This window comes from Grammomys surdaster, unplaced genomic scaffold, assembly GCF_004785775.1.
Source record: "Grammomys surdaster isolate TR1022 unplaced genomic scaffold, NIH_TR_1.0 233, whole genome shotgun sequence".
Lineage (NCBI taxonomy): Eukaryota > Metazoa > Chordata > Mammalia > Rodentia > Muridae > Grammomys > Grammomys surdaster.
The window spans coordinates 4,200,063-4,225,020 of NW_021604678.1; the positions used below are offsets into that span (position 1 = coordinate 4,200,063).

The following is a 24,958-nucleotide window of genomic DNA, read 5'->3' on the forward strand; positions in this document are numbered from 1 at the left end:
TTGTTACAGATATTGATGGTTTAATTACTCGGGCCTTGCTGACGGGCAATTTTGAGAGTGCAGTTGACCTTTGTTTACATGATAACCGAATGGCTGATGCCATTATATTAGCCATAGCGGGTGGACAAGAACTCTTGGCTCAAACACAGAAGAAATACTTCGCAACATCCCAAAGCAAAATTACCAGGGTATGGCATTTTTCAAAATAAACAGTAGCCTACACACATTCAAATACAGATATACTTTATAAAATTTTATATTAGCTGGATAAACCTAGCACTCAGGAGGCAGAGGCTAGTAATCTCTGAGTTCAAGACCAGCCTGGTCTACAGAATGAGTTCTAGGACAGCCAGGGCTACACAGAGAAACCCTGTCTCAAAACTGCCCTTCCTCCCAAAAATTACATTTAGTTTTTAGCTGGGGTCTTGCCACATAGCCCAGGCTTTCCCTCTGCCTTCAATCCTCCTGCCTTAGCCTCCTGAGTATTAGAATTATAAGACTATTTGTTATTCTGTTTATGAGGGTAGTATGCTATCGTTGTTGTTGTTATTATTTTTATTATTGATAATTGAGATACAGTTAAGAAATTAAATTACTTGACACAGAAATGGTAGTTTATTTTGATATGAAACAGTTCCAGTGTTTTGACTCCCTTATAAAACATTAAAAACGTTTCTAGAGGTTTAAAGTAAAAATTGTAGTTATCTCTTAACCTTTACCAGAAGTTAGTGCACATCTTTCTATGCCTTTCTGCATGTTTGTAGAATATTCCTGACAGAATCAAGGTCACATATAGATCCACGTGTCATCTTTGTTGACACTATCACAGTGTAAGCTTCTCCTGCATTGTTAAGGACTGTTAGAAATGTTTTTAATTATTCTCCAATAGTTTATAGTCAAGATGTATTATGTCCCAATTTGGGATTATTTAGGCTCATTTTAATGCTTTCCTCATATAGGTAAACAACATTGTTTTATATGGTAAATAAAACTGTTACGCCTAAAGATTTGCACAGTTTTGATTATTCAATTACTGGAATCTCTGGCATAGCTCTGAACATTTTTAAGCTTAATGTTATTTTCTGTGTCTGAAAAAAGTAGTTTTGAAACTTTTTTTCCAGACAGGGATTCTCTGTGTAGCCCTGGCTGTCCTGGAACTCACTCTGTAGACCAGGCTGGACTTGATCCACCTGCCTCTGCCTCCTCAGTGTTGGAATTAAAGGCATGCACCACCACGCCCAGTGTGGACTTTACTGTTGTAAAGTTATTCTAATACTGAGTCTGAGGTGGCTGCCCCCAGGCCTTGCCTGAGCCCCTCTGTCTGTCAGGTTGGTGTCATTCCCGCCCTCATTGCTATGCTGCCTCCGCTTTGAAGGCTTTGGGTTGTGTTTTATACATTTATGTCTTTTGTATGTGCACACATGATGCACTTGTACCATGGAGTGAATACTTGTGGAGGTCAGAGGACAGCTTGCACAAGGTGATTTCCTCTACTAAGAGGACCTGGGGATTGACCTTGGGCTGTTAGCCTTGATTTTCAGGCTTGGTGTCAGCACTCTGTCCTGCTTCATGGTCCTACTGGCCCTGCCCTGGTCTTTGACCTTTCTTTATGACGTTCTTTGTCCTTCAGATGTCTCCCAGGATACCATGCTTAGACAACGTTTCCTGATTCATTAGACCCAGGAACAACATTGTTTTCTTAGTATCCTATGCTTCTCTTCTGAGGCCCTTTATAAAATACATTGACATAATTTTCTTTTTGAAGGAAAAATAGTGTCTGTTATTTGGTTCAAAGCATGTTTTCACTGTGCTGCTGTTTGATTTGGTATAAAAACCATAAGTTGTCATTTTAAAGGTGAGATTCCTTGGTATGGGACATAGCAGCAGTGATTGCCCTAGGTTAGACCACAGCACTGCAGGAGTGTAAAGATTAGCTCATCCTCATGTTTTCTGTTTCCTTTCCCAAGCTGATCACTGCAGTGGTGATGAAGAACTGGAAGGAGATTGTTGAATCCTGTGATCTTAAAAATTGGAGAGAGGCTTTAGCTGCAGTACTCACTTACGCTAAACCAGACGAGTTCTCAGCCCTTTGCGGTAAGAGACGAGCTTTGCGGGGAACTGTTACATAGGTGGCCAGGGCACTGCACAGCTCAGGAGATTTACTAGGAACCTTTGTCTAATCACAGAGGAGAATTGTAAAATGCTGAGGTAGGCAGCACTCAGTGCTAGCTGCTCACACGTTTAACATAGTCATGTGAATTTGATTCTCAGCAGGATGAAAGACAGACAGATGGCAGGAAGGGATAGGAAAAGAAAATATGTCCATGCTTCTGAAGATACTGTTGAGCTGTTCACACCTCCTGCGCAGATGGAATGGGTCTTCTTACCTTGCCTTTTTCTTGATTCACAGATCTTTTGGGAGCCAGGCTTGAAAGTGAAGGAGACAGCCTCCTGCGCACTCAGGCCTGCCTTTGCTACATCTGCGCGGGGAATGTGGAGAGATTGGTTGCTTGTTGGACCAGAGCTCAAGACAGTAGCAACCCCTTGTCTCTCCAGGTGAGTGTCTTTGAAACAGAAGGTGCTTATGCTGTAGTGTGCCCGCAGCTGAGCTGGAGACGCGTGCTCTAGAAGCTTGCTGCCTTCACCTGTCTTATGGCCTCTCGGGACACATCACTGTGTGTTTTCATAGTCATCTTTGAAGAAGCCAGGTGTGAGATGATGGGCTAGGCAGGTGTGGATGAAGCTGCCAGATCAGGGGGTGTGCAGCAGCTTACTAGAGCAGTAGGCGGCAGGAACACTGAAAGCCTGGGGTTTAGCAGCTTTCTCTCAAGCTCCTTCCTCTGGCAGTGAGCGGCAATGTGGGCTGGAGAATGGAAGGCATCCCAGCCCTGAGGAGAGAAGTTATGATCAGGGAATGAGGTACGAGATAAAGGGAACTCAGGTTAGCTCTATCACACAGGCTAGAGAGAGCCAAACTGTGGAGATTGTCCCAGGCCTCAAGTAGAGCTTAAAATTTCCCCCAAGGCACCCAATGGGCAGTCTTACCCTAGCTCAGTGTAGTATTTCTTCTCTCTGGAAAAAAAATTTATCCACAGTCATAGTTTAGTTTTAAACATCATTCTTTTGAGATTAAAAGTCTGTTTTTTGTTTTTGTTTTTGTTTTTTTTAAAGCAAGCTTTTCCTTGCAAGTGCTTCTGAGAAGTAACGTGTTTCTCACCTCCGGGTGGAGGGAGGGTGTCCTACACACTCTCGCAGAGCAGATCTCCCTTTACAAGGCCTGCTCTCCAAGAACAGCTCCACAGCCTTTGCCACAACCATGTTAGTCAGTCTGCATTATTGTAATGACTGGACCAGTTAACTTTACAGAGAAAGGGCTTTATTCAGGGTCTGGAGAGTCCTGTCAAAGGTTGGGTAGGTAGCCCATGGCTTTGGGTCTCTGGCAGTGGCAGCATATTGACAGGAGAACATGGCTGACCCACAGGAGGCAGAAGAGCAACAGAAAGGGATATCCTCAGTGACCTAATGGCCCCCACTGGGCCCCACTTCTTCCAGGTTCTACTACTCTGCAGTAGAGCCAGCCTTTGGAGGGAATTGAACGTGAGCAAGTGGTGAGCCCTTTGGAGGTGTCGTAGTAATGTTGGTGCAGGAAACATGGCCTGCTGCTGGTCGGCATCCAGGTGGTGCTCAGTTCTTGTGTGCTCTTCGTGTAGGGAGAGAACTGGAGCTGTACTTTCGGTAGACTTTGGGAAGCTTAGTGACTGTCTCTCTCCTGCGTCTTTCATGTATGTGTTGGAGTCTCTGATTGTCTCCTTCTCCCTTGCTTTTCTCATTTAGGATCTGATTGAGAAAGTTGTCATCCTCCGCAAAGCTGTGCGGCTCTCCCAAGCCATGGACACAAACACTGTCGGGGCTCTTCTGGCCGAGAAGATGAGTCAGTATGCCAGCTTGTTGGCAGCCCAGGGCAGCATTGCTGCAGCCTTGGCGTTTTTGCCTGACAACACTAACCAGGTAACTAGTGTCCATCTTCATCATTGTTTTATTTTGTTTTGAGACAGGTCCCTGGCTGTCCTGGAGATCGCTTTGTAAACCAGGCTAACCTCAAATTTAGAGACACCCTGCCTCTGCTTCCCAAGTGCTGAATTATGTCCAACTCACTTTTTTTCTTTCTTAAATTTTTTTTTTTTTTTTTTTTAAGAATCTCATGTTTCCAGGCTGGTCTTGAACTTACTATAAAACTGAGGATGGCCTTGAGGGTGCCTCTGCTTCCCAGGGCTGTGATTATGGCTGTGTGCCACTGTACCCAGTTGCCCTCGTTGTATCGATGCCTAAGACCTTCTACCTAAGACTGACTTAGACCTCTAGGGCGAATCATCTAGTCATCAGATCATCAAATCAAACCCTGTATTTTTAGTGTCACTTAGAACTACATATATTTTATTTGTTTTGAGACAAGATCTCAAAACTCTGTGTAGTGAAAACATTGAACTGATGTCCTAACCAAGAGGTGACATATGTCAAAGCCCTGACTCTGAAGTGACAAGTTGTACTGTGTGTCTCTGTCCTTTGGTGCCAGTCTGGGTTATTGACTCATGAGTAGCAGTGTCTTTTCTAGAACACTTGACATAAGAACTGTGAAGGGGTCTCTCGAATGATCAGATGACTTCAAGAATGATCAGCGTGCTCCCGTATAGCTGGGTTAGCTCTGAGGTTTGCTCCCTTCTACTTTCTACAGCCAAATATCGTGCAGCTGCGTGACCGACTCTGTAGAGCACAAGGCAAGTCTGTGCCGGCACAGGAATCATCGAAGAGCCCATATGAGAGGCAGCCGCTGTCCAAGGGCAGGCCTGGACCAGTTGTTGGCCACCCGCAGATGCCCAGAGTTCAGACTCAACAATATTATCCCCATGTGAGTGATATGGTCCAGGTGACGTGGAACCACGTCTGTCCAAATGGATGGTTTTAATTTTTTATTTTTATTTTTATTTTGTTTTTCGAGACAGGGTTTCTCTGTGTAGTTCTGGCTGTCCTGGAACTCACTCTGTAGACCAGGCTGGCCTCGAACTCAGGCTGGTCTCTGCCTCCCAAGTGCTAGGATTAAAGGCGTGCGCCACCACCGCCCGGCTAAAATGGATGGTTTTAATGTGCTTGGTACAATTGCAGTGAAGCTACATGGGCATATAGTGTTGCAGTTGCACTCAGTGGACCTGAGCGGGGTTTATGACCTGTTTCTCAATCACCTCTTTCGTGCAGTTATTTCCACTGGTTTAGGTTAGTTTTCAGTCTCTTTAGTGAGACTGTTTCTTCAGTCTCAGTCGGTCTTCCCTATACATGTACCTCTGCTCTCTAAATCCTACTGGACTCACTTAACAAAGGACAGAGGGAAGGTAGTGAGAATGAGTTAATGATTAGCTCGTTTTTAGAAGGCCTTTTCTGAGCATTTTGTTTTTCCATCACCAGGGTAAGTAAGTTCATCATGTCCTCTGTACCACACAGTCAAGAGTAACCTGACAACAAGCATTGAGTGAACCAACTTACATTTTAAAGACTAAAGGCTATGACGAGTTGGGATCGGATTACTAGTTTTATTTAATCTTGTGTTTATGCCATAAAATGTTGTAGCATTGGTTTTTACAGTTTCATTTAGAAACTGTATTTACAGACCAACAGATAATCTTTTTTTTCCTTTCCTTGACAGCATTTTACTATGTAAGCCCTCGTTGGCCTGGAACTTAGTATGTACATCAGTATGGCCTTGATTTCATGAGTGAGATCTGCTTGCCTTTGTCTCCAGAGTGCTGGGGTTGAAGTGCGTGCGTGCTACCACACCCTGCCCTTCATTTATATTCTTAAATGGAAGATACTTTTTTTTTTTTTTTTTTTTTTGGTTTTTTCGAGACAGGGTTTCTCTGTGTAGCCCTGGCTGTCCTGGAACTCACTCTGTAGACCAGGCTGGCCTCGAACTCAGAAATCCACCTGCCTCTGCCTCCCAAGTGCTGGGATCAAAGGCGTGTGCCACCACCGCCCGGCTTGGAAGATACTTTTTAAAAGTAAAGTATGAATAGTCTTGACTGATAGTGAAGTTGATGTTTCAGATAGAACAAATTGGTCACAGCGTCAACAGGATTTTTTTTTTCATTATAGGAAAAGTAAATCTAAAATCATGAGAGACCTCGATTGTTCAACCTCTCTTTCTTGTACTTCGGATCAGTCCTAATTCAGAACTGAACAGGAACAGAGCTAGTCAGATAGTACTGATAGTACTCAGATACAGCTTTGCTATGTGGAACACGGTTTCTTTTTTTCCACAATTCATTTTGCAAGTACCTACTGCAGCTCTTCTGTGAGGGCCCGGCATTAGTCTTGCTGTAGGGAGTATCCTGGTAAACAAGCTACACAGTTTCTCTCCCCTTATGGACATTGTACTTACAAAACCTGTCATGGAAATGGGGGTGAAATGTTGACCAGGACAACGAAGAGGTAGATGTCACATAACTTTGTGGGGTTCAAGGCACAGAGATGTCATCTCTGCACCACCCAGCTGGTTGAAGGCTAAACTTTGGTTAGAATTTTTGGTCAGTTGGTGTTTAGACTAAGATGTTTCTTGAGGTACTAATAAAGCAGGGCTTGCTCTACATTGGAGAAAAGAACAGTTATTCTTTGTGCCTTTGGCCTGCCTCCCCCCCCCCCCCCCCCGAAATGATGAAAGCCTTTAAAAGCTGTTGAATTTTGCTGGGCACAGTAGTGTACCATTTGAAGATTTACATTCACTCGGGAGGCAGACGCATGTGGATCTCTGTGAGTTCGAAGCCAACCTCATGTCTATAACAAATCCCAGGTCCCCTAGAGCTACATATTTAGATCCAGTCTCAAAGTAAAATAATAACAAAATCACAGTTGTTTCACTTTCACCAATCTTGTATTTTGAGAAAAGCAGGTAAATTCCATCAAATGATCAGGGATTTTCTTGCTTAGTGGAGGAGGTGGTGGTGTTGAACTTTAAAGTAAGGTTTGCAAGCGGAAGGGGTAGGAGGCTGAAAGTCATTTTATGTACATATGTCTGTGCTGGAGTTCTGGAAAGATTTGCATACCAAAAAGGATTTTGATGGTTTTAGGAAGGGCTGGAGAGATGGCTCTGCAGTTAAGAGCTCTGACTGCTCTTCCAGAGGTCCTGAGTTCAATTCCCAGCAACCACACAGTGACTCACAACCATCTGTAATGGAATCCAGTGCCCTCTTCTGGTGTGTCTGAAATCAGCTACAGTGTACTCATAGGCATAATATAAGTAAAAAAAAAAATAAATCTTTAAAAACAAAAGTTTTCGGAAACCTTTTAGACTGAACTTGAGAGTAAGCAGCGTGGTGTAGTAGGGCCGGCTCAGTTTGAACTCCGTCACCTATGGTCCTATGGACCTTAAAGTCACTTCTTGGTGAAGGCAGAGGTTAGGTGAGCAATCTGTAGTGTTCCTCTCGCGTAGGGTTTGGCTGGATGACGTTGAGTTTTCTGAGGGAAGTATACGCCTTGTGAATGGCCTCATGGAGCATGTTGCCACTCACTAGTAGCATGGAAATGGTTACTCAGGCTCCCGAGTGTCTTCTTTCTACCTAAGGACCTCTTCCCACTCACTCTGTATTATTTACTTATGTACTTATTTGTTTTTTATGTGTTAATGAATGTTTTACCTGCATGTACACCAGATTCCCTGGGCCTGGAGTCATAGATAGTTGTGATCTGTCCCGATGGGTGTTGGGAATTGAACCCTGGTCCTCTGGAAAAGTAGCCAGTGCTCTTAACCACTGAACTACCTCTTCAGCTTGCCTCATTCCCTCTTGAATGGGTTTGTTCTTGTGCTGATTGAGGTTTTCACCCTGTTTTCCTGCCTCCCTCCAGCTGTTTTGTTGTGTTTTCTTTTGGAACCTGGTGGCCCTTGGAAGCCATTGCTTTGCTACATGTAATCTTGCTGCTTTGACTTTTTGCTTTGCATCTTGCTATTATGCCCTTTTGAGTTGTTTACTTCTTCTTTTAACGTTTTTATTTTTTATTTTCTGTGATTGGTATTTCTTTGTTCAATTCAGGTTAGAATTGCCCCTACTGTCACTACCTGGAGTAACAAAACTCCCACTGCCCTCCCCAGCCATCCACCTGCAGCCTCTCCCTCTGACACACAGGTATATCTGCTCCCTGACTATATATAACACTATATAGAACTATCAGCTGATTATATAGATGATTATATATGCTCTCCCTTCCTTCTTCCTTGTTCCTCTCCAGTCCCTACTCTGCATCCATCTGCCTGCTCGGTGCATCTTATTGCTTGTGGGATGCAAGTGGCAATTTTTAGTGCTATCAGTTTGTTTTCTTATCCTTTCTCTTCTTCTGCAGTTCTAAATTTACTTGAGTTAGAAAAATCTCAACCAAGGTTCAAATAATGGTTTAAATTGAATTTTCTGAAGGTGTTTCTCTTTCTTGTAAGCATTGCAGAAATGGAAGAAAACCAAAAGTCCCCATATGCTATTTATGTCCAGAGTCCGGAGCAGTGAATGGAAGTTAGTAGAGATGAGATTTCTGCTGTTAACACTGTTAGGCCACAGTGTTCTCGGCCCTGTTATGAGGCCGTTGCTGTTGCTGTCCCTGCCGTCAGTTTGGACCTTTAGATCACTCAGAACGTGTTCTGAGTAAGATAGTATAGGCAAAATGCAGCTCTCTCATATAATAGCTTTAAAAAAATAAACACCAATTCCATTTCAGAGACTGCAAGGCTATTTGGTGAGACTTGATCCCAAATATAATCTTCCTTTTTACTCTGTTCTCATTTCCCAGGGAGAAAATCCTCCACCTCCGGGTTTCATAATGCACGGCAATGTTATTCCAAATCCCACCGCCCCGCTGCCTGCATCCCCAGGCCATATGCACAGCCAGCTGCCTCCTTATCCACAGCCACAGCGTAAGTAGCGGGGCTGGGACCCTCACGGTAGCATGCCTCCCACCGCTTACTCAGCGGCAGCAAAGCCATGGTCAGGGCAGTCTTGACAGAGAAAATCAGGGCACTAGGATGTCGCCCAGTGCTAGAGGGCTTGCTTAGTGTGTTCAGCTTCTAGTACCAGGGGAGAGGGGGAAGTGGGGAATAGACACACGAGAGAGATAGAGGGCGTTCAGAGTCTGTGTGCTAGGAAGTAGCTGCTGTATCATCCTGTTCAGAACAGTGGTGCCCTCTGTTCCTGGGTCATGTATAAGGCCTGTAAAATAGATAATGTATCTTGTGGTTTGGTATAGACAAAGAGAGCTGCAGAAGTTAGCCAGAATATATTCTTTTTCTTCAGACAACATGACACAAACCACAGTTTTGGCAAGTTGGTTCATGGGACATTTGTGGTTTTATTTATTTTTACTTTTTTATTTATTGTTCTTTTATTATTGGTTTTCATTTTATTTATTGTTGGCTTTGTTTAGTGTAGACTTTTAAAAATAAATTTAGCTTTACAGAAGAATTGAGCAGAACGTACAGGGCACCCACATGCTCACCTGCAGACTCTGCACCCTGCTCTCCAGCAGCACATGTTTGCAGCAGCGAACAAATGATGATACTGTCCTGTGCCAAAGCCCAGACTTTATGTGTGCACTCTTAGGTTTGTATATTCTGTGGACTTGGACAAAGAGAGCAGTTATACTTGAAAAAAATAAAAAGTACAACCAGGCATTGGGAATGCATGCCTTTAATCCCATCCCCAGGGGTGGGGGTCGGGTGTAGGGTAGAGGTAGGCAGATCTCTTGTAAGTTTGAGCCCAGCCTTGTCTACATAGTTTCAGGACAGCCAGGGCTATATAAAGTGACCTTATCACAAAAGAAGAAACAAAACCCAAAAAACTACTGTTTTACAACTTCAAACTGAGAACTTAAATAACACAGGGAAATTATAAGTTTAAACAACTATTAAAAATTAAGAACAGAGGTCCTAAGCAACTATTAAAAAAACAAGATACCCCTAAGCACTGATCCAAATGAGGGTTTTCTGGGCTGCAGGGATGCTTCACATAAACGTCCACTTCATGCAGTGCTCAGTGCTGTTTCTGGGTAGCAGATGCCCCAGGCGCGCACTGCAGAGACTCACCCTGCTCCTCTCCCTGCCCTCCCTGTGCAGATGTTAGCCTCTGTCAGGACGGTTGCTGGTGGAGGCTGAAGTCTTGAGCTACCAGCAAACTCTAAGGTTTTCCAGAAAAGCTCTGGGGCCACATGTCCTCATGGCTCCATCTGGTGGCTCGTAGCTGTCCCTGCAGTCTTAGGAGCAGGCAGTCCTGTCAGCTCCTAGATAAGATGGTCCATACTTCTCAGAGGTAGCATGCAAAGGCTCTGTCTTGTTTTTGTTTTCTGTTTATGTTTGAGGTGCTGGAGATGGAACCCAGGTTGTTTCCCGTGCTAGGCAAGTGCTCTGTCACTGAGCAACGTCCCCAGTCATGTGTCCTAGCTTTTGGTCTTACTGTTATAAGATGAATGATTAAAACCATTTTCCTATGTTGTGATTACTTTTTTCCTACTTCTGTGTGAATAAATATGTAACTAATTAAAGATTTCTGTTTCTTCCCTTGATGTAGCTTACCAGCCAGTCCAGCAGTATTCCTTCGGAACAGGGGGGTCAGCAGTTTATCAACCTCAACAGCCTGTTGCTCCTCCTGCTTCTAACACTTACCCTAACACCCCGTACATATCTCCTGCCGCTTCCTATTCTGGACACCCTCAGATGTACACAGCACAGCAAGCCTCCTCACCTCCCTCCAGCTCTGCTGCTTCTGTCCCTCCCCCCCCTTCCTCTGGAGCGTCCTTCCAGCATGGCGGACCAGGAGCTCCCCCGTCATCTTCAGCTTATGCACTGCCTCCTGGAACAACAGGTACACCGCCTGCTGCCGCCAGTGAGCTGCCTGCGTCCCAAAGAACAGGTCTGCGCTTGGAAGGGGTTTGCTTGGGCCTCCTGTTTCATGAGCAGAAGGGTGGGGGGGGGGGGCTTTATTGCCGAGTGTTTGTGAACTGAGTATCTGCCGGTTGAGTTTTATAACAAATTCTAGACTTTTGCATGAGTATGAGCCTCCCATACCAAACATCAGCTACTAAATGAAGACTACCTTAGACTAGCACTTCAGACTGCACTAAGACTGCATAACCTGCTGCTGCATGGACCTCAAAAAGTAGAAAATTAGGTGGCAAGACGAATGATAGTTGGAATCAGATTTAGTGGGTACTGTTATGTGAAGTGCAGAACTTTGGAGGATGGGGCGGGGGTGGGTGGTGAATCCTGAGATTTGAATGTAGACCTCAAGTGCTATCGAAATGCTCTACTGCTAAGCTGTGTCTCCAGCCCATTTCTTTACGTGAGCTCAGTGTTCTTGCAGGCCGGCTCAGTGTAGGTTGTTGACTTGCTGCAGGTCTGACAAGCTGCAAGGAGAGATGTAGCTTCTGGAGTTGTCCTCTGACCTCCATAGACACAAGTAAAGAAGTGTAAGAAAGTAAGGAAATTGAAAGTAAGGCCCCGGCCCGTTGGCATTGACAGCGCCCTCTTCAGATCATAATGGATGTTCACACTAGTGAGGCAGAAGGATGAAGTGAGGCTTGTTTAACCCGAATCCTGAAGCTCTTCTTCACAGGGAGACACAGGGAGAGTCTGTTCTGTGGTTTTTTGCTTTAAATGCTAAGCAGTAACGCTAACTCATAAAAATTTATCATAAGTCCACGGTAGAAACAGTCTTTTCAAATAAAATGCAATAATAAATATGGATATAAAATATTTTAAAAATATTACTAGTTTTAAAATCTTATAATTGATCCCAGAATTATAAACACACCTCTTTCCTCGTTTTATAATATGTAATATTAGCATCCGGAGAGCAAACATTATCCACTGCAAGTGTTGTCTTGGCTTTACCTGTGGGAGTGCAGCATGTTTGATACCATATGCCACCAGCCCCATATGTGATAACCTGGTTATTAACTAAGAGGAAGAAGAGACTGACAGTAACTAAAAATTATAACAGCAGCAGACTGCAGTAACTTGCCAGCATCAGTACAGCCTTCACTTTGGGGCCTTGTTAACTGAGGTAAGGGTGGTCTGTACAGTAGTAACACTCTGAACAAAGGGAAGCTTTGTACTTCATCGTGAAGTGTGTGTATCTGACTTCTCAGCTGTTGCTTACAAATGTTTAATATTCCACTTAGTAACCGTGGACATAGTTGACCATGGAGGAGAAAACTACATAGAAGGGGAGCCGAGCACACATATTTCAGTAATGCACCACAGACACACCTTAGTGCTTTGATGGTTACAAAATGAGTGCTAGCTCCTAGAACTCCAAAACCACCCTTATAACCTAGAGAAGCAACCATTCTGAGCAGCTGGAGAGGATTCTTCTGTAGAAAACAGAGTGGGCTCAAGGAAATGCCCTCTTAAGCAGTGCAGGAAGAAGAGGAGGAGCTCACTTTTATTAAAATGCCTTGGGCATGACCTGGCATTTGCTGTATGTCTTGCCTTCAGTCCTCACAACCCTGAGAAACAGAACCTCTTAGGTTTGTTAAGATTGTAGATGAGGAAACTGGAACTTGTTTCAAGTGTTGTGACCAGTCTCGGCGCTCACACATTGCTCTCTGGTTTAACCTGGCTCTGTGTCCTTGCTGCTCGTTCTGTACCTGCAGTTGGAGTTCTTGTGTCAGCGTAAAAACTTCTCAGTGGTGGGATTACAAGAATTCCCCAGCACCATTGCTAGAGGCTTTTGTCACTTTCTAATAGAAAATAAATATTTGCACAGAAAATAAAACAGTGCACAGCATTGTTTTTTGCCTTAGGCAGAAGTGCATTTGCCATGAGGTATGTCTGCTGTGCAGTTGTAACCTGGCTGAGAGGCAGAATGGCTAACAGGAAGAGCACCCACACTAACCTTCCCTGGTGTTCAGCATGCACTGTGTTTGCCTCACTGACTGTTCACCTCCTGCATGTAAACCTTCCTGTTGCCTTAGTTACACTTACCTCACTGTGCTTTCATTTTGGATTTCCTAAAGGTTTTGTTGAAGTTACATAATTGTGACTAGAAAGTTTGTCATATTGTAATGTGTCTTGGATGATGGGTTTTTTTGATATTTAGAAGTTCCAGTTGACCAGTGGGTTAGATCCTACAGATTTCCAAGCTTCCTGTGAATATATGAGATTGTATGGCAAAGGCTCATAGAAATAGATGTTGCAGTTAGCAAAACATTTATTCAGTCAGTTCTTAATGAGAACCTGTTTACTCCGTGATTGGAATTATCGAAGAAGTAGAGAGACTGAAAAGAACAGTGTATTTCTAAGGAATAACAAGTAACTCCTAGAAAATCAAGTTTTGTATCTGTGTCAAGTTTTGAATAGCCCCATGTAGTAGGATAAGGAGTTTCTAGTTAGAGACCCTGGACTGCTAAGTGGGTGGCCTAAGTGGCACTTTCAGGAGAGTAAGCTGGAGGTTTCCTCATGCGACAGATTGGGACACATTGGCAGAGTTAAAGGCAAGATACAAGCTGCCCCCAGTCCTGGGGTGAAGTGGAAGCAGTGCAGGTCCCTTGTGGCAGAAAGTGGTCCCCATTTCACTGTCTAGGATGAGTGGCTGCTGTTTGACTTTTTTTTTTCTTCTCCAGTTCTTGGTTTACTTTGTGTTTGTTTCTAAGAAAAAACACTTTCAAAAATATGATGGCCTTAGAGCTAGCCAGCTGACCCACTCACTCTCTCCGGAGTCTCCATGCTGCTTTGATTCTGACTCACTGCTAACTTTGCGTCTGACTTGGTTCTGACCTCCGTGCTGTCACTAAGGGATTATGTTAGAGTCGCTCCTCACACTTACTTGTCCTGCAGCTTGGTGAGAGCAGAACACTCTCAGGCAGCGCTTGCCTGGGAGCCAGAGACGTGGTCTTCATCCCTTCCCGGGTCTGTGAACAGGGTGGGGCAGGGCGCATAGCTCAGGGCTGGTCTCTCGGCTCCTCCCCTGCCCACTGAAGCTGGTTGGGTTCTGAAAGGCTGTGTGTGCAGATGAGTATACCTGCCTCCATGCTTCTGAGCTGTGCTGGGCCTGGCCAGCCCTGACAACCTGACAGTGGGCAGAGTGTGGCCACTGTTTACTCTTCCCTACAGCTGGAAGCTTGACAGCAACACTGGTGTCACTTAAGAACTTGCTGGAAAGATAACGTTAGGTCCTACCTTAGCCTCACCAATTACTCTATTGAACAGGTTCTCAGTTGGCATAGGTCCACAGTTTTGAATTACGCCAACATGACACACTTGTTGGCATGTGGTGTAAGTAGGGAGATGGGAAGCTCTGTACCCTTGGGGTGTGCTGAGCTCCATTGTCACAGAGAGAAACTGTCAGGACAAGAACCAGGGCAACACTGGGTTTTACATGAAGGGTGAACCTCTCTTAGGAGAACAGCTAGTAGGAGGAGACAGTGCTGTTTTAAGAGTTGCACATGATAGAACTTAAAGGAATTAACAACAAAATCAAAAACAAAGGAAAACAAAGGCTAATGACTTTCTTAATCGGATAGAAGAAATTTCACATAACTTGATTTAAAAGGAAGTTTTAGGACAAATGTGGTAGTACATATCTGTAATTGTAGCTAAGGCAGGAGGATCGTGAGTTTAAGGTCAGCCTACGCTACTTAGTGAGCAGCCTGGGCTACATTGAGAGGAGACCAGGCTATCTAGCTAGGGACGGTCAATAAGTACGTTTTTAAAAATTGTGAAGTTTTGTTCCTTTGAGGTTAATTTGCTTTTTCTATGTCCTGTTAAGCAGAGAAGAAAAAGTATAAAGTGATAATTTTAGAATGTCTTCCATAATACTATCTAAGTGACTTTTACATTTTGTCTACAGAGAATCAATCTTTTCAAGACCAAGCATCTATATTGGAAGGTGAATTGGTTGTAAAACATACTTTAGTAAATAATTTAATCATTAAATACAGCTAATGAATGGGCATTAACAATAATGCATGTGATCAGTATCATTTTTATTTGGCTTATTAATTGGATCAAATTTTAGAAGTGATTAAATGTATATAGCGACTCCCAGCTTTAAATCGTGGAAACTGGCTTTCTCAGTGAACATAATGAGAGGGTTGATGTGCAGCTGCAGACGAGGTGGTGGGCGGGATTTCAGTGATTGCTCTGTGTGGTGGTACATTCAAGAGTGTGCTAAGCAGACACAGTAGCTTGGACCAAGTCCTGACTGTTCAGAGCCCCGTTTGGCTGGTCTCATGGTGAATTTGTTGGAAGTTCTGTTTAACAACAAAGCAACTAAGTCCATAGTGTTTAGGGAAAGAACTGACCTTGTTCGATTTCTTTGGTTTGCCAAGCAATTTTGTTGTGATATAATATTCGTATCAGCTTAGCAAGCAAGGGGAGGCGGGGGGGGGGGGGTCCCAAAACTGACTCACTTTGTGTCTTCACATGTTCACGTACACACCTGTGCTGTAACAGCCATCTGCTTCCACGGTGAGGTGGAAAGTAATCACCTTGTAATTTGGAGGCTGTCCAATTTCAGCATGTTATGTAATATGCTGGTACTAAAACAGTGAACTCTACTGATGGCCGTTTCTTACTCTGAGATGCCAGCATAGTGGGTCTTCAGTTTCTGAGGAAGCTTACTGTATTTGACCATAGTTTCATAAGGCAGGGAATGATGAGAGATACTATTGCTCTTCTGTAGTTGGGCTCTGCTGCTGTTTTGGTGTTTGTCCTGTGTTATTGGACACGGAATCCAGGCCTCCCATTCTGGGCAAGCATTCCATCATTGAGTTGTTCTAAAAAATAGAACCATGTTCAGCATCTGTGCTGGCGTGTGTGTTGAGTTGCTCTCTTGGCAATAGAGGGCTGTCTCCTTTATTTTTCTTTGTCCATCGAATATGACAGAGCTCTGCAGAAGCACACTCTGCCAACCTATGTCTCCTTTCTTAGGATATAAGGGAGAACTGACTTTGAAGGCTGGCTGTCAGTTTAGACATAAGGACTTAGGCCCAAAGCTTAGGACAGTCCCTTTACATAGCAGTGCTGTCAAGAATGTGGCCCTGTGTGACCCCAGCTGATTGGTAAAGCCGGTGTTTCAGTTACCTCACAGTTAAGGAGAACTTTTAGGGCTCTGAAGGGAAATGTCTTGTGTTCTAGGTCCTCAGAATGGTTGGAATGATCCTCCAGCTTTGAACAGAGTACAGAAGAAGAAGAAGGTAATGGAGGCAGTTCTCTGCCCAGTGCATGTCTTTGAATATAGCATGTGGAGCACACCACACTTAACCAAGGACTTGAAGGGCAAAGCTTGCCGGTTAATGTTTATAAAATGCTTCATACCAAGCTTTCTTCTGATCCATGGTAAAAGGAGGGAAGGTAGAGTGTCATCAAAGCCTTACTCTGCGCTGTGGGTGACACACAGCTCTAGTCCCCATGCCTGGGAGGATGAGGCAGGCAGGCAAGCAAGGGGACAGCTTAGGAACCTGGGGCTTCCTTGGCTTGGCCTGTGCTGTTATCTAACAACGTGCTCAGCAGCCTGTGACACTTTGTGTGGGGTCCATGTACGCACTTCCTCTCTGAACAGCGCACCTAGCGACCGAGGGCCTGGTCCTCCATTGAGCTGCACATATACTCCACACTGAACAATGCAGGAAGTTTCTCCTTCCCTCATGACCACCAGACTTGGACGATTCTATCCAGTCATATTCTGCTTATGTTCAAGTACAAGAAAGGCTGACGTGGCCTGAACTAGCCTTGGGTGTACATGTAATAAAGCAAAACTGTGTCCACAAGTCAGTTTAGGAAGAATTTCCTGCTTACTGTCTATGTCTACACAGGATTTAGCTTGCGAATACCAGCAAACCGAGGACCACCAAGCAACCTCATTCATGTGTCCTGACAGTGTTTCTACTCTGTTCTCTTCTCCCTCCCCACCAACCTGAGACAAGGTTTCTCTGTGTACTTCTTGCTGTCTTGGAACTCATAGAAGTCTGCCTTCCTCTGCTTTTTTGTTTTAAATAAAGTTGCTTTATTGTACTTCCTTATTTCAGTCCTTAGTATAAGAGGCCAAGGCCCTGGAAACACACAGCCCAGCTCCCAGCCACAGTCTGAGGCCAGTCTTGGCTTAGCTCTTTAGTGAAGGTCTGCGTTAAATGACCTTCCCTACCTATTCCTACCCCAGGAAAGCCTTCTTCTGCTGACAATGGTATAAGTTAAAGCCACTTTAAAATTGTCAGCACCCACTGGCCTCTCAAGTAGTAGGAAGCAGAATTTTGGGATTTGCTGTTGAGTTTTAGAAGTTTCTTTGGTCCTTTGGTATTCTAGGAGTAATTATAATTATATTTTGTAATCAACAGAAATTTATAGTTACATTTTAGATTTTCTTTTACAATATTTTTTAATGATTTATTTTATGTATATTGCTGTTTCGCCTGCATGTATGTCAGTATGAGGTTGTTAGATCCCCTGGGACTAGAGTTATAGACAGTTGTGAACTGTCACGTGGGTGCTGGAAAATGAACCCAGATCCTCTTGGAAGAACAACCAGTGTTCCTAAGCACTGAGCCGTCTCTTGAGCCCCTTGCAATAATTTTTTTTAAAAAATGTTTCTGATTTTTTTCCTTTGTGCATGTGTGTGTGTCTGTGTGTGTGTGTCTGTGTGTGTTTGCCTGTGCCAGCCATACACTCATGAGTGTGCCACAGTATGTATATGTCAGGAGACATTGTAGACCTTGTAGAGTTGTTTTTTTCTTTCATCATTTGAGTTCCAGAGCGTGAACTCAGGTTCTTGAGCTTGCTGGCAATTGCTTACTGAGCCATTTTGCTGTCTCTGTCACAAATAACATTAAATGAAGAAATGCCCTGTACATTATTTATGTGTCAATAATTTTTTATAAACTATTGAATATAAATGGTATTTTTCCTTTCTCAGAAGCTATATATATTGTAAATTCTTGGTGATTTCATTCTCCAAGAATAGAGGCTAGAACAGAACATTGGGAGACATTAAGTTAGTAAGGAAACCCCAACAAAAAGCCAGTAATAATCTGATACTTCATCTGCTGTTTTTAGTGCCAAGTAACAGCTACTTAGTGATCTGTGTGGAATTACATCTTGTTGTCATGTAATGTGTGCACATATACACATGAGCACACATGCATGACACATGCTTCCTGTAGAAGAAATGCATGTTATTAGGAGTCTGAGAGGATGGGGAGATGACCCTGAGTTAGCACAGTAGGTCTACTTCGATGCTTTACTCTGGAATTCTGCATAAAATTTCATTTGAAATGTATTCTGCTAAGAACTGTAACTATGGGGTGCTCTCAGGCCTTTACTTCCATTAGCTAAGGAGATGTTTTCCTTTCCTTTTCTTACTTCTGCTGCTTTAACTTTTTTTTTTTTCATCTTTTAAAAGATGCCTGAGAACTTCATGCCTCCTGTTCCCATTACATCACCAATCATGAACCCTTTGGGAGATCCCCAGTCACAGGTGCTGCAGCAGCAGCCTTCAGCGCCAGGGCAACTGTCAAGCCATGCCTCCTTCCCGCAGCCACACCTCGCAGGTGGCCAGCCCTTCCATGGTGTACAACAGCCTCTTGCTCAAACAGGCATGCCACCGTCTTTCTCAAAGCCCAACACTGAAGGGGCCCCGGGAGCTCCCATTGGAAACACCATCCAGGTATCAGTAGATGTGTAGGCGTGCATGGGGAGGTGGGTTGGTTGGTGTGAACTTACACAGTTCTTCAGTGTTAGCTTCAAAATGGCGGCTCCATTATAAGAGACTGATAGCACATGTATATTATTTTTAATGGCATGGCTATATGTAAACTTTCTAGACAAGAGTTGTCTATTTTGGGAGTGTATATTTACTATGTCTCAGTAACTACAGTGTTTTCTTAATCTAGTTAGTACACAAGTTAAGATTGGCTAAGTCACCACTATATTTGAGGCTTCTAAGCGAAAGCTGTTTTTATAGGTTTTTCTTTTTAAAATGCTAAGTAAAAATGTTACTAGTTATGTCATTTAGTGTGTACACTTAAATACCTACTAAGCTAAGCTGAGTGTGGTGACACACATAATTTTCAGGCAGATCTCTAGGTTCAGGGCCACCCAGGTCTACAGAATGAATTCCAGAACAGCCAGAGCTACACAGAGATACCCTTTCTTAAAAAACCCAGACAAACAACAAAAAACCCCTACTAAGTTAGCCTTACCTCTAGATAGAGAGACACATTTATTTGTATGTGCTTTTCACAGAAAAAGTTAGTTGGCAGAGTCTCAGAAGTTGAAAACTCATAGCACATTTCCAAGTCTCCTTAGAAGGACAGCGTGTTTTGACCAGAACATAAAAGTGTAAAGAGCTGGGGTCAGTGCTCACTGTAAGGAACGAAGCAGCCTGCCTGGGAAATGCTGGCTCTGCTGCCTCTGTCTTAGCCGTGCAGCCTGTGGCTGAGAGCATCCTGCCTCAAGACGCTTTCAGGACTACAAGTTGTATCCTGTTACTCAGCGTTTGGCCAGAACATTATGGCTTCCTGTTCTTAATGGATAACAAAGTTACCACCATCCAGAACTCCTGCGCTCAGAGTCCTCACTCTCCAGTCTCCCTGGCCTCCCTGTGTCCCCTTGTATGGTCTGTGGCCCTTCCTGTCTATGTTATTCCTTTTGTCTAGAATGTTTTTCTCTCCTTACTTAAGTAGTTAGCCAGGTTCATCTTATGTATTTGAGTTGTTTCCATAGGCATCAACTTTTTAAAAAATGTATTCATTTTTATTTATTTATTCTCCTTACATCCTGATTGCTGTCCGCCTCCCAGTCCTCCTTCCCACAGTCCCTCCTCCTTCCCTCTGAGAGAGTGGAATGCCCCCTCACCCAGGCATCCCCCAACCCTGGCACATCAAGTCTCTGCAGGGTTAGGCTCTTCTCCCACTGAGGCCAGACCAGACAGCCAAGCTAGGGGAACAGATCCCACAGACAGGCAACAGCTTTAGGGACAGCCCCCGTTCCAGTTGTTTGGAACCCACATGAAGGCCAGGCTGCACATATGTTACATCTGTGCGGGGTGTGGGGGCTAAGCATCAACCTACTGTAGGTACATGGTCACATGTCTTGCCAGTTTTAAGCTTTGTATCTTTCCCAGTGACCTGTGAACCATTTTAAGACTGAGGTGATTTTTATGTTGGCTCACCAGTTCGTAGCTAGCTCCGGTGCATAATTGCCTGATATTTTTTGAGTGAGTAAAAGAATTGACTGATGAGGAAAAGTGCAGAAGAGGAGAGTCCCTGTGTGCCTGTCCTTTTGCTGTCACTGAGCAGTGCCATGGTCCCCTCAGTCTTCCCCTTGGAGTCATCTCACAGGTTTTACGTAATCAACACCTGTAACGGCCCGATCCCCGTTCTGCTGCTCCCTGTTCTGCTGCTCCAGTCTGCGGGTCAGGGCCTAGCAAGAGAGAGAGAGTGGGAACGGAGGGTCGAGAGATGCGAGAATGGAGACAAGACAGAGTCTGATCAAGTCTCGTTTATTGAAAGGAATCCTGGGTATTTATACCCTTGTCCTTGTGGACAAGCAGGGGAACACAGCTGAAGGCACTGTGTCACGTGCCTTGCAGCTACGGATACCACATGTGCCTAGCTAGCAATGAGGAGACCACACGCCCTTGCCCTTGTGGCTGGCGGCACTAAACAGCAAAACAAGATGTGTGAGAAAAACAAAATGTTTATCAGAGTGTGCTCAGCTGTTGTCTCTTGTCAGGGTATATGGCCTGAGATGGCTGCAAAGATGATAGTCGCTTTCAGCTAGTAGTCGGCTCCCAACAAACACCCTTTAAGAAAAGTAAAAGAGTAGTCAGGTGTGGCCCACAACTGTAGTTCCTTGGAGATTAAGGTAGGAGAATCCCCATGATTTCAAGCTAGCCTGAGTGTTACAGCAAAACCGTCTCAGAAAAACAAAATGAAGCATAGCAGAATACCAGGATAAACACAAGTGAGGGATGGTGTGTGTGTGTGTGTGTGTGTGTGTGTGTGTGTGTGTGTCTAATGGAGGAATTGATCCCTGGACCTCACGGTTATTGAACAAACATTCTGCCACTTAGCTAGGACCCCAGCCCTTAGTGTATGCAAACCGAAGCTGTCCAAGGAGCGCTAGCGCCTCCTACTGGCCTCTTACCCATTTCTTCATAAACCCCTGAGTTCACATGTTAAATAAACCTTCATTTTATTTTTAACAGATCTGCCTCTAAGGCGGTTGGTTCTCATCACATTAGAACTTTGTATATTAAAGCATTTTCTGGCAATTTCTCATTGTTTTTATAACATTAATTCTTTCAGCACGTGCAGGCTCTGCCAACAGAAAAAATTACCAAGAAACCTATTCCAGACGAGCACCTCATTCTAAAGACTACGTTTGAGGATCTCATCCAGCGCTGCCTCTCCTCAGCTACAGACCCCGTATGTGTTCTTCTTCTCATAGTTTACTTCAGTACAAATAGAACCTGAGGCTAGGGAGTTGGGTCAACACTGTTACTGCTGCAGAGAACCTGGGTTTCATTCCCAGCACCCACATGGCAGCTCATAGCATCTGTAACTCCACCCCCAGGATATCTGATGCCCTCTTCTGACCTCTGAAGGCACTGCATACATGTGGTGCATAAACATGCAGGCAAAACACGTGTATACTTAAAACTGTACATTTTTTAAAAAGCCTTCTTTTTAAAATCCTTTGTGGTACTTGTCTGGTACAGAAAGAGCTGTGGTTGTGGTTGCCTCCACTGCATTGATAAACAGAGAGCTTCAGCCTTTTGAGTGTAGGAGGCAAGTGTAACTCCTGTTTTTCCTCTCCTGTAGCAAACCAAGAGGAAGCTGGATGATGCCAGCAAGCGCCTGGAGTTCCTATACGACAAGCTTAGGGAACAGACAGTAAGTTCCGGGGGGAAGAGGTGAATTATGACAGTCTATTATTCTTTGTTGCTAACATAGTGACTTAGCAACACTGTCACTCTGTGGGGCATGGCAAGATTGTCATGAAAGATACAGAATGGTCTTCCCAAACCCCATTTGTGTGAGGTGGGGAAGGGAGAACATAAGAGGTGACATTAGCCCTTTTTGTAACAAAGATCAGAAATGCAAACTGAACTGTGTTGGGCCCAGGGTAACTGGCCTGATGCTCATTTTACATGGCCCATGTATCAGAAACCAGAGACAAGGCAAGGCAAAACAAAAGTTCCCTATTTTCTAGAGAAGAATTTATCATTCTCTGGAGTCTAAGACTCTTGATCCTTTTCTCTCACAATAGCTGATATAGAAAGGCAAAACCAGATGTTGCTGCCAGTTGGTCAGGGTAATGCTCTGTGATTGTGAAGACAAGTCACAGCCAGGAGTCACTGTGGTCCTCTTGAGCTGACCTGCTGTCCTTTGAGAGTTTAAGAATAAGTGCTATGTTTGGAGTGGACAGAGCTGCGTTTTGTAAGTGATCCTGTTCACCATGCTCACTCTCACCTGATGATAACATTTTTCTCATGAGACCCAACACAAAAAAAGCTGATCTCGTAGGAAGGGCGCGCTCTGTGACTGATCCAAAAGAGGGTGTTCTACTAAAGTATGAATTGTTCTGAGTGTTGCCATGCCAGAGAGCTAGACTGATCTTAAGTGACCGGTGAGCCAGTGTGTTAGGTGCAGGAGAGTCAGAAGTATGTCCTCAGCTGCATGGTTCAAGGCTGGCCCAGCATTCCGGAGACTCTGCGTCATAAGGAGACAGTGAGCAAGTGAGGGAGAGGTCACGGCCACGGGTAGCAGCGTGGGCTGGAGATCCCAGCTCCTGATGAGAATGTGAATCCAGCCTGGGCAACACAGCAAGAGCTAGCTGCAAAGAAAAAAAGCAAAACAAGTTTTTAAAATGCCAGAAGAAAAGGTAGACTTATAAGAAGTGATTGAGGGTGCAGAATGGGCTCAGGTTAGCCCTTGTCTAGCACATTGAAAACCCTGCATTCCATCCCCATCATCTCAAAAGAACAGGAAGAAAAGCTAGTTAAGAGCTGATAAATTGTGTGTATGCCCATGTCTGTTGCCTTGAACTCAGGGAGAGGACAGAAGATTCAGATCTGCTGTAGAAAGCTTCAAGTAGCTGGGGCCCGCAGCTCAGTGGTGTCATGATATACAGCCTTCCTGGACTCACAGAAAATGTTAAAGGCTCTGGCTAACACCGGAGAAGGAAAACTGTTCATGGAAAGAGGTGTGAGCAGTTCAGCTTGCAGGAGGAAGTCAGTAAGGAAAGCCCTGCTCTGCAGCCCTGGAGTTCATAAAGGACTTGTCTCACGGGCGTCTCTCTCGCCAGCCTTCTACATTAAAGGATAACTTTCACTTGGTCAAAAATCCTTGTTTGGTTTAAAACATTCCAAAATGCTGACTAGTTATGCATTCATAAAGAGTGGCTCGGGCTCAGTATAAACCTCTGGGTTCATGCTCGCAGAGCATTGTGGGACACCCTAAGGTGACTCCCTCACCTTCTCCCACTTTTCTTTTAGCTTTCCCCAACAATCATCAACGGTCTCCACAGCATTGCGAGGAGCATTGAGACGAGGAACTACTCTGAAGGGTTGAGCGTCCACACTCACATCGTCAGCACTAGCAACTTCAGTGAGACCTCGGCCTTCATGCCAGTTCTCAAGGTGGTCCTCAGTCAGGCCAGCAAGCTGGGCGTCTGAGGTCAGCTGCACTGTCCCTGACATTGCCACTTCTCCAAAGAAAGCCATGCTAAGACTGGGACCAACCTCTCATTAGCATGCGTCCACGCTGCCCGGCACCCAAGAGCTTTGACATTATTTCTGCAGGCATACTCCCCTAGAACTGTTTGACCCCCCCTGGTGCTTTCCTTTGTTTTAATCTCCTGTCGCCTATTATGATTTTTCCTATTCTGCAAATAGTGTCTTTCCTGGATTACACATAATGTGGTTTCCTGAGGGATTCTGACAAAATGTGCTTTTTAAAACTTTGGTGTACTTTAAAGGAAAATTGCATCTGGCTATGTATAAAACAGACCTAAAATAAATTTCTTTGATGTCTTCCCTACTTTTTTCACATCAATCAGATTAAAATGTGTAATCCTATCTTACACGGTTAGTCTTCATTTGTTTTACCTTTTTACTGCCTTTTCTTTATTTTCATGTGAGTGGGTGTGGAAGCCAAAGGACAGCCTGTAGGACCAGTGCTCTCCTCCATGTTGGCCCAGCATGGACCTTGGGGTGCCAGGTTTGGCAGCAATCGCTTTTGCCCACTGAGCCATCTCACCAGCCCTGCAGTCTTTAAAACAGGCTGCTGGCTGGGCCTGCAGTCTGTGGGGAGCACTTGTTGGCATATGTAAGGCCCTGGCTTCCATTCCTACTGCTGTAGAGCAGTGGTTCTCAGCCTTCCCAATGCTGCTACCCTTCAATACAGTTCTGCATGTTGAGATGACCCAACCATAAAATTATTTTTGTTACTACTTCATAACTGTAATTTTGCTACTGTTATAGATCGTAATGTAAGTATCTGATGTGTAGGATATATGATATGCAAGCCCTGTGAAAGGGTACTTCAACCCCCAAAGTGCTAGTGACCCTTGTAAAAGGTCAGTGGAAGTTGTTCCATAGGTATTAGCAGATACGAATGCAGAGCGGATCGTTAGCTGTGATACATGCAGGAAGGCATGTATCCATCTGCATACTTTGGCACATTACTGCTTTCTCTGTTTACAAGTATTTTCAGTGTTCTGCTTAGATTCAAGATTGAATTGTCTTATTTCATAGTTAGAGATTTGCTCCCCTGTTTTCTAGTAAGTTACCTGTAGTCTGGAGGTTAAGTTCAGAAAGCAAACATCATTACATCCAGGCTCTTATACAAAAGCCTTACAAGTTCTCTGTCGGTGGCTTACTTACTACTATCTGCCTTTAGGTAGAACAGTATGACTTGCAGTTCCCTTTATTACTGGGTG

The 24,958-nt window shown here is 44.3% G+C and overlaps 1 protein-coding gene across 14 annotated transcripts in view; it reads left to right on the forward strand.

Moving 5' to 3' along the window:
- Positions 1–24,100, forward strand: part of Sec31a (SEC31 homolog A, COPII coat complex component) — a 52,975-nt gene extending 28,875 nt beyond the window's left edge. For 4 of the 14 annotated variants that reach the window (XM_028773722.1, XM_028773721.1, XM_028773726.1 and 1 more), the window contains 13 exons: positions 10–188; positions 1,968–2,094; positions 2,411–2,556; positions 3,835–4,008; positions 4,733–4,906; positions 8,818–8,941; positions 10,587–10,928; positions 14,868–14,906; positions 16,157–16,215; positions 18,414–18,677; positions 21,322–21,441; positions 21,838–21,909; positions 23,514–24,100. In XM_028773722.1, coding sequence (XP_028629555.1) covers positions 10–188; positions 1,968–2,094; positions 2,411–2,556; positions 3,835–4,008; positions 4,733–4,906; positions 8,818–8,941; positions 10,587–10,928; positions 14,868–14,906; positions 16,157–16,215; positions 18,414–18,677; positions 21,322–21,441; positions 21,838–21,909; positions 23,514–23,693 — 2,000 coding nt within the window. In that variant the 3' untranslated portion in view covers positions 23,694–24,100. Of the gene's footprint in view, positions 1–9; positions 189–1,967; positions 2,095–2,410; positions 2,557–3,834; positions 4,009–4,732; positions 4,907–8,817; positions 8,942–10,586; positions 10,929–11,860; positions 12,602–14,867; positions 14,907–16,156; positions 16,216–18,413; positions 18,678–21,321; positions 21,442–21,837; positions 21,910–23,513 lie in introns of those variants that run through there. The other 10 variants (XM_028773724.1, XM_028773723.1, XM_028773731.1 and 7 more) reach the window with 5 other exon arrangements.
- Positions 24,101–24,958: the final 858 nt, after the last annotated feature.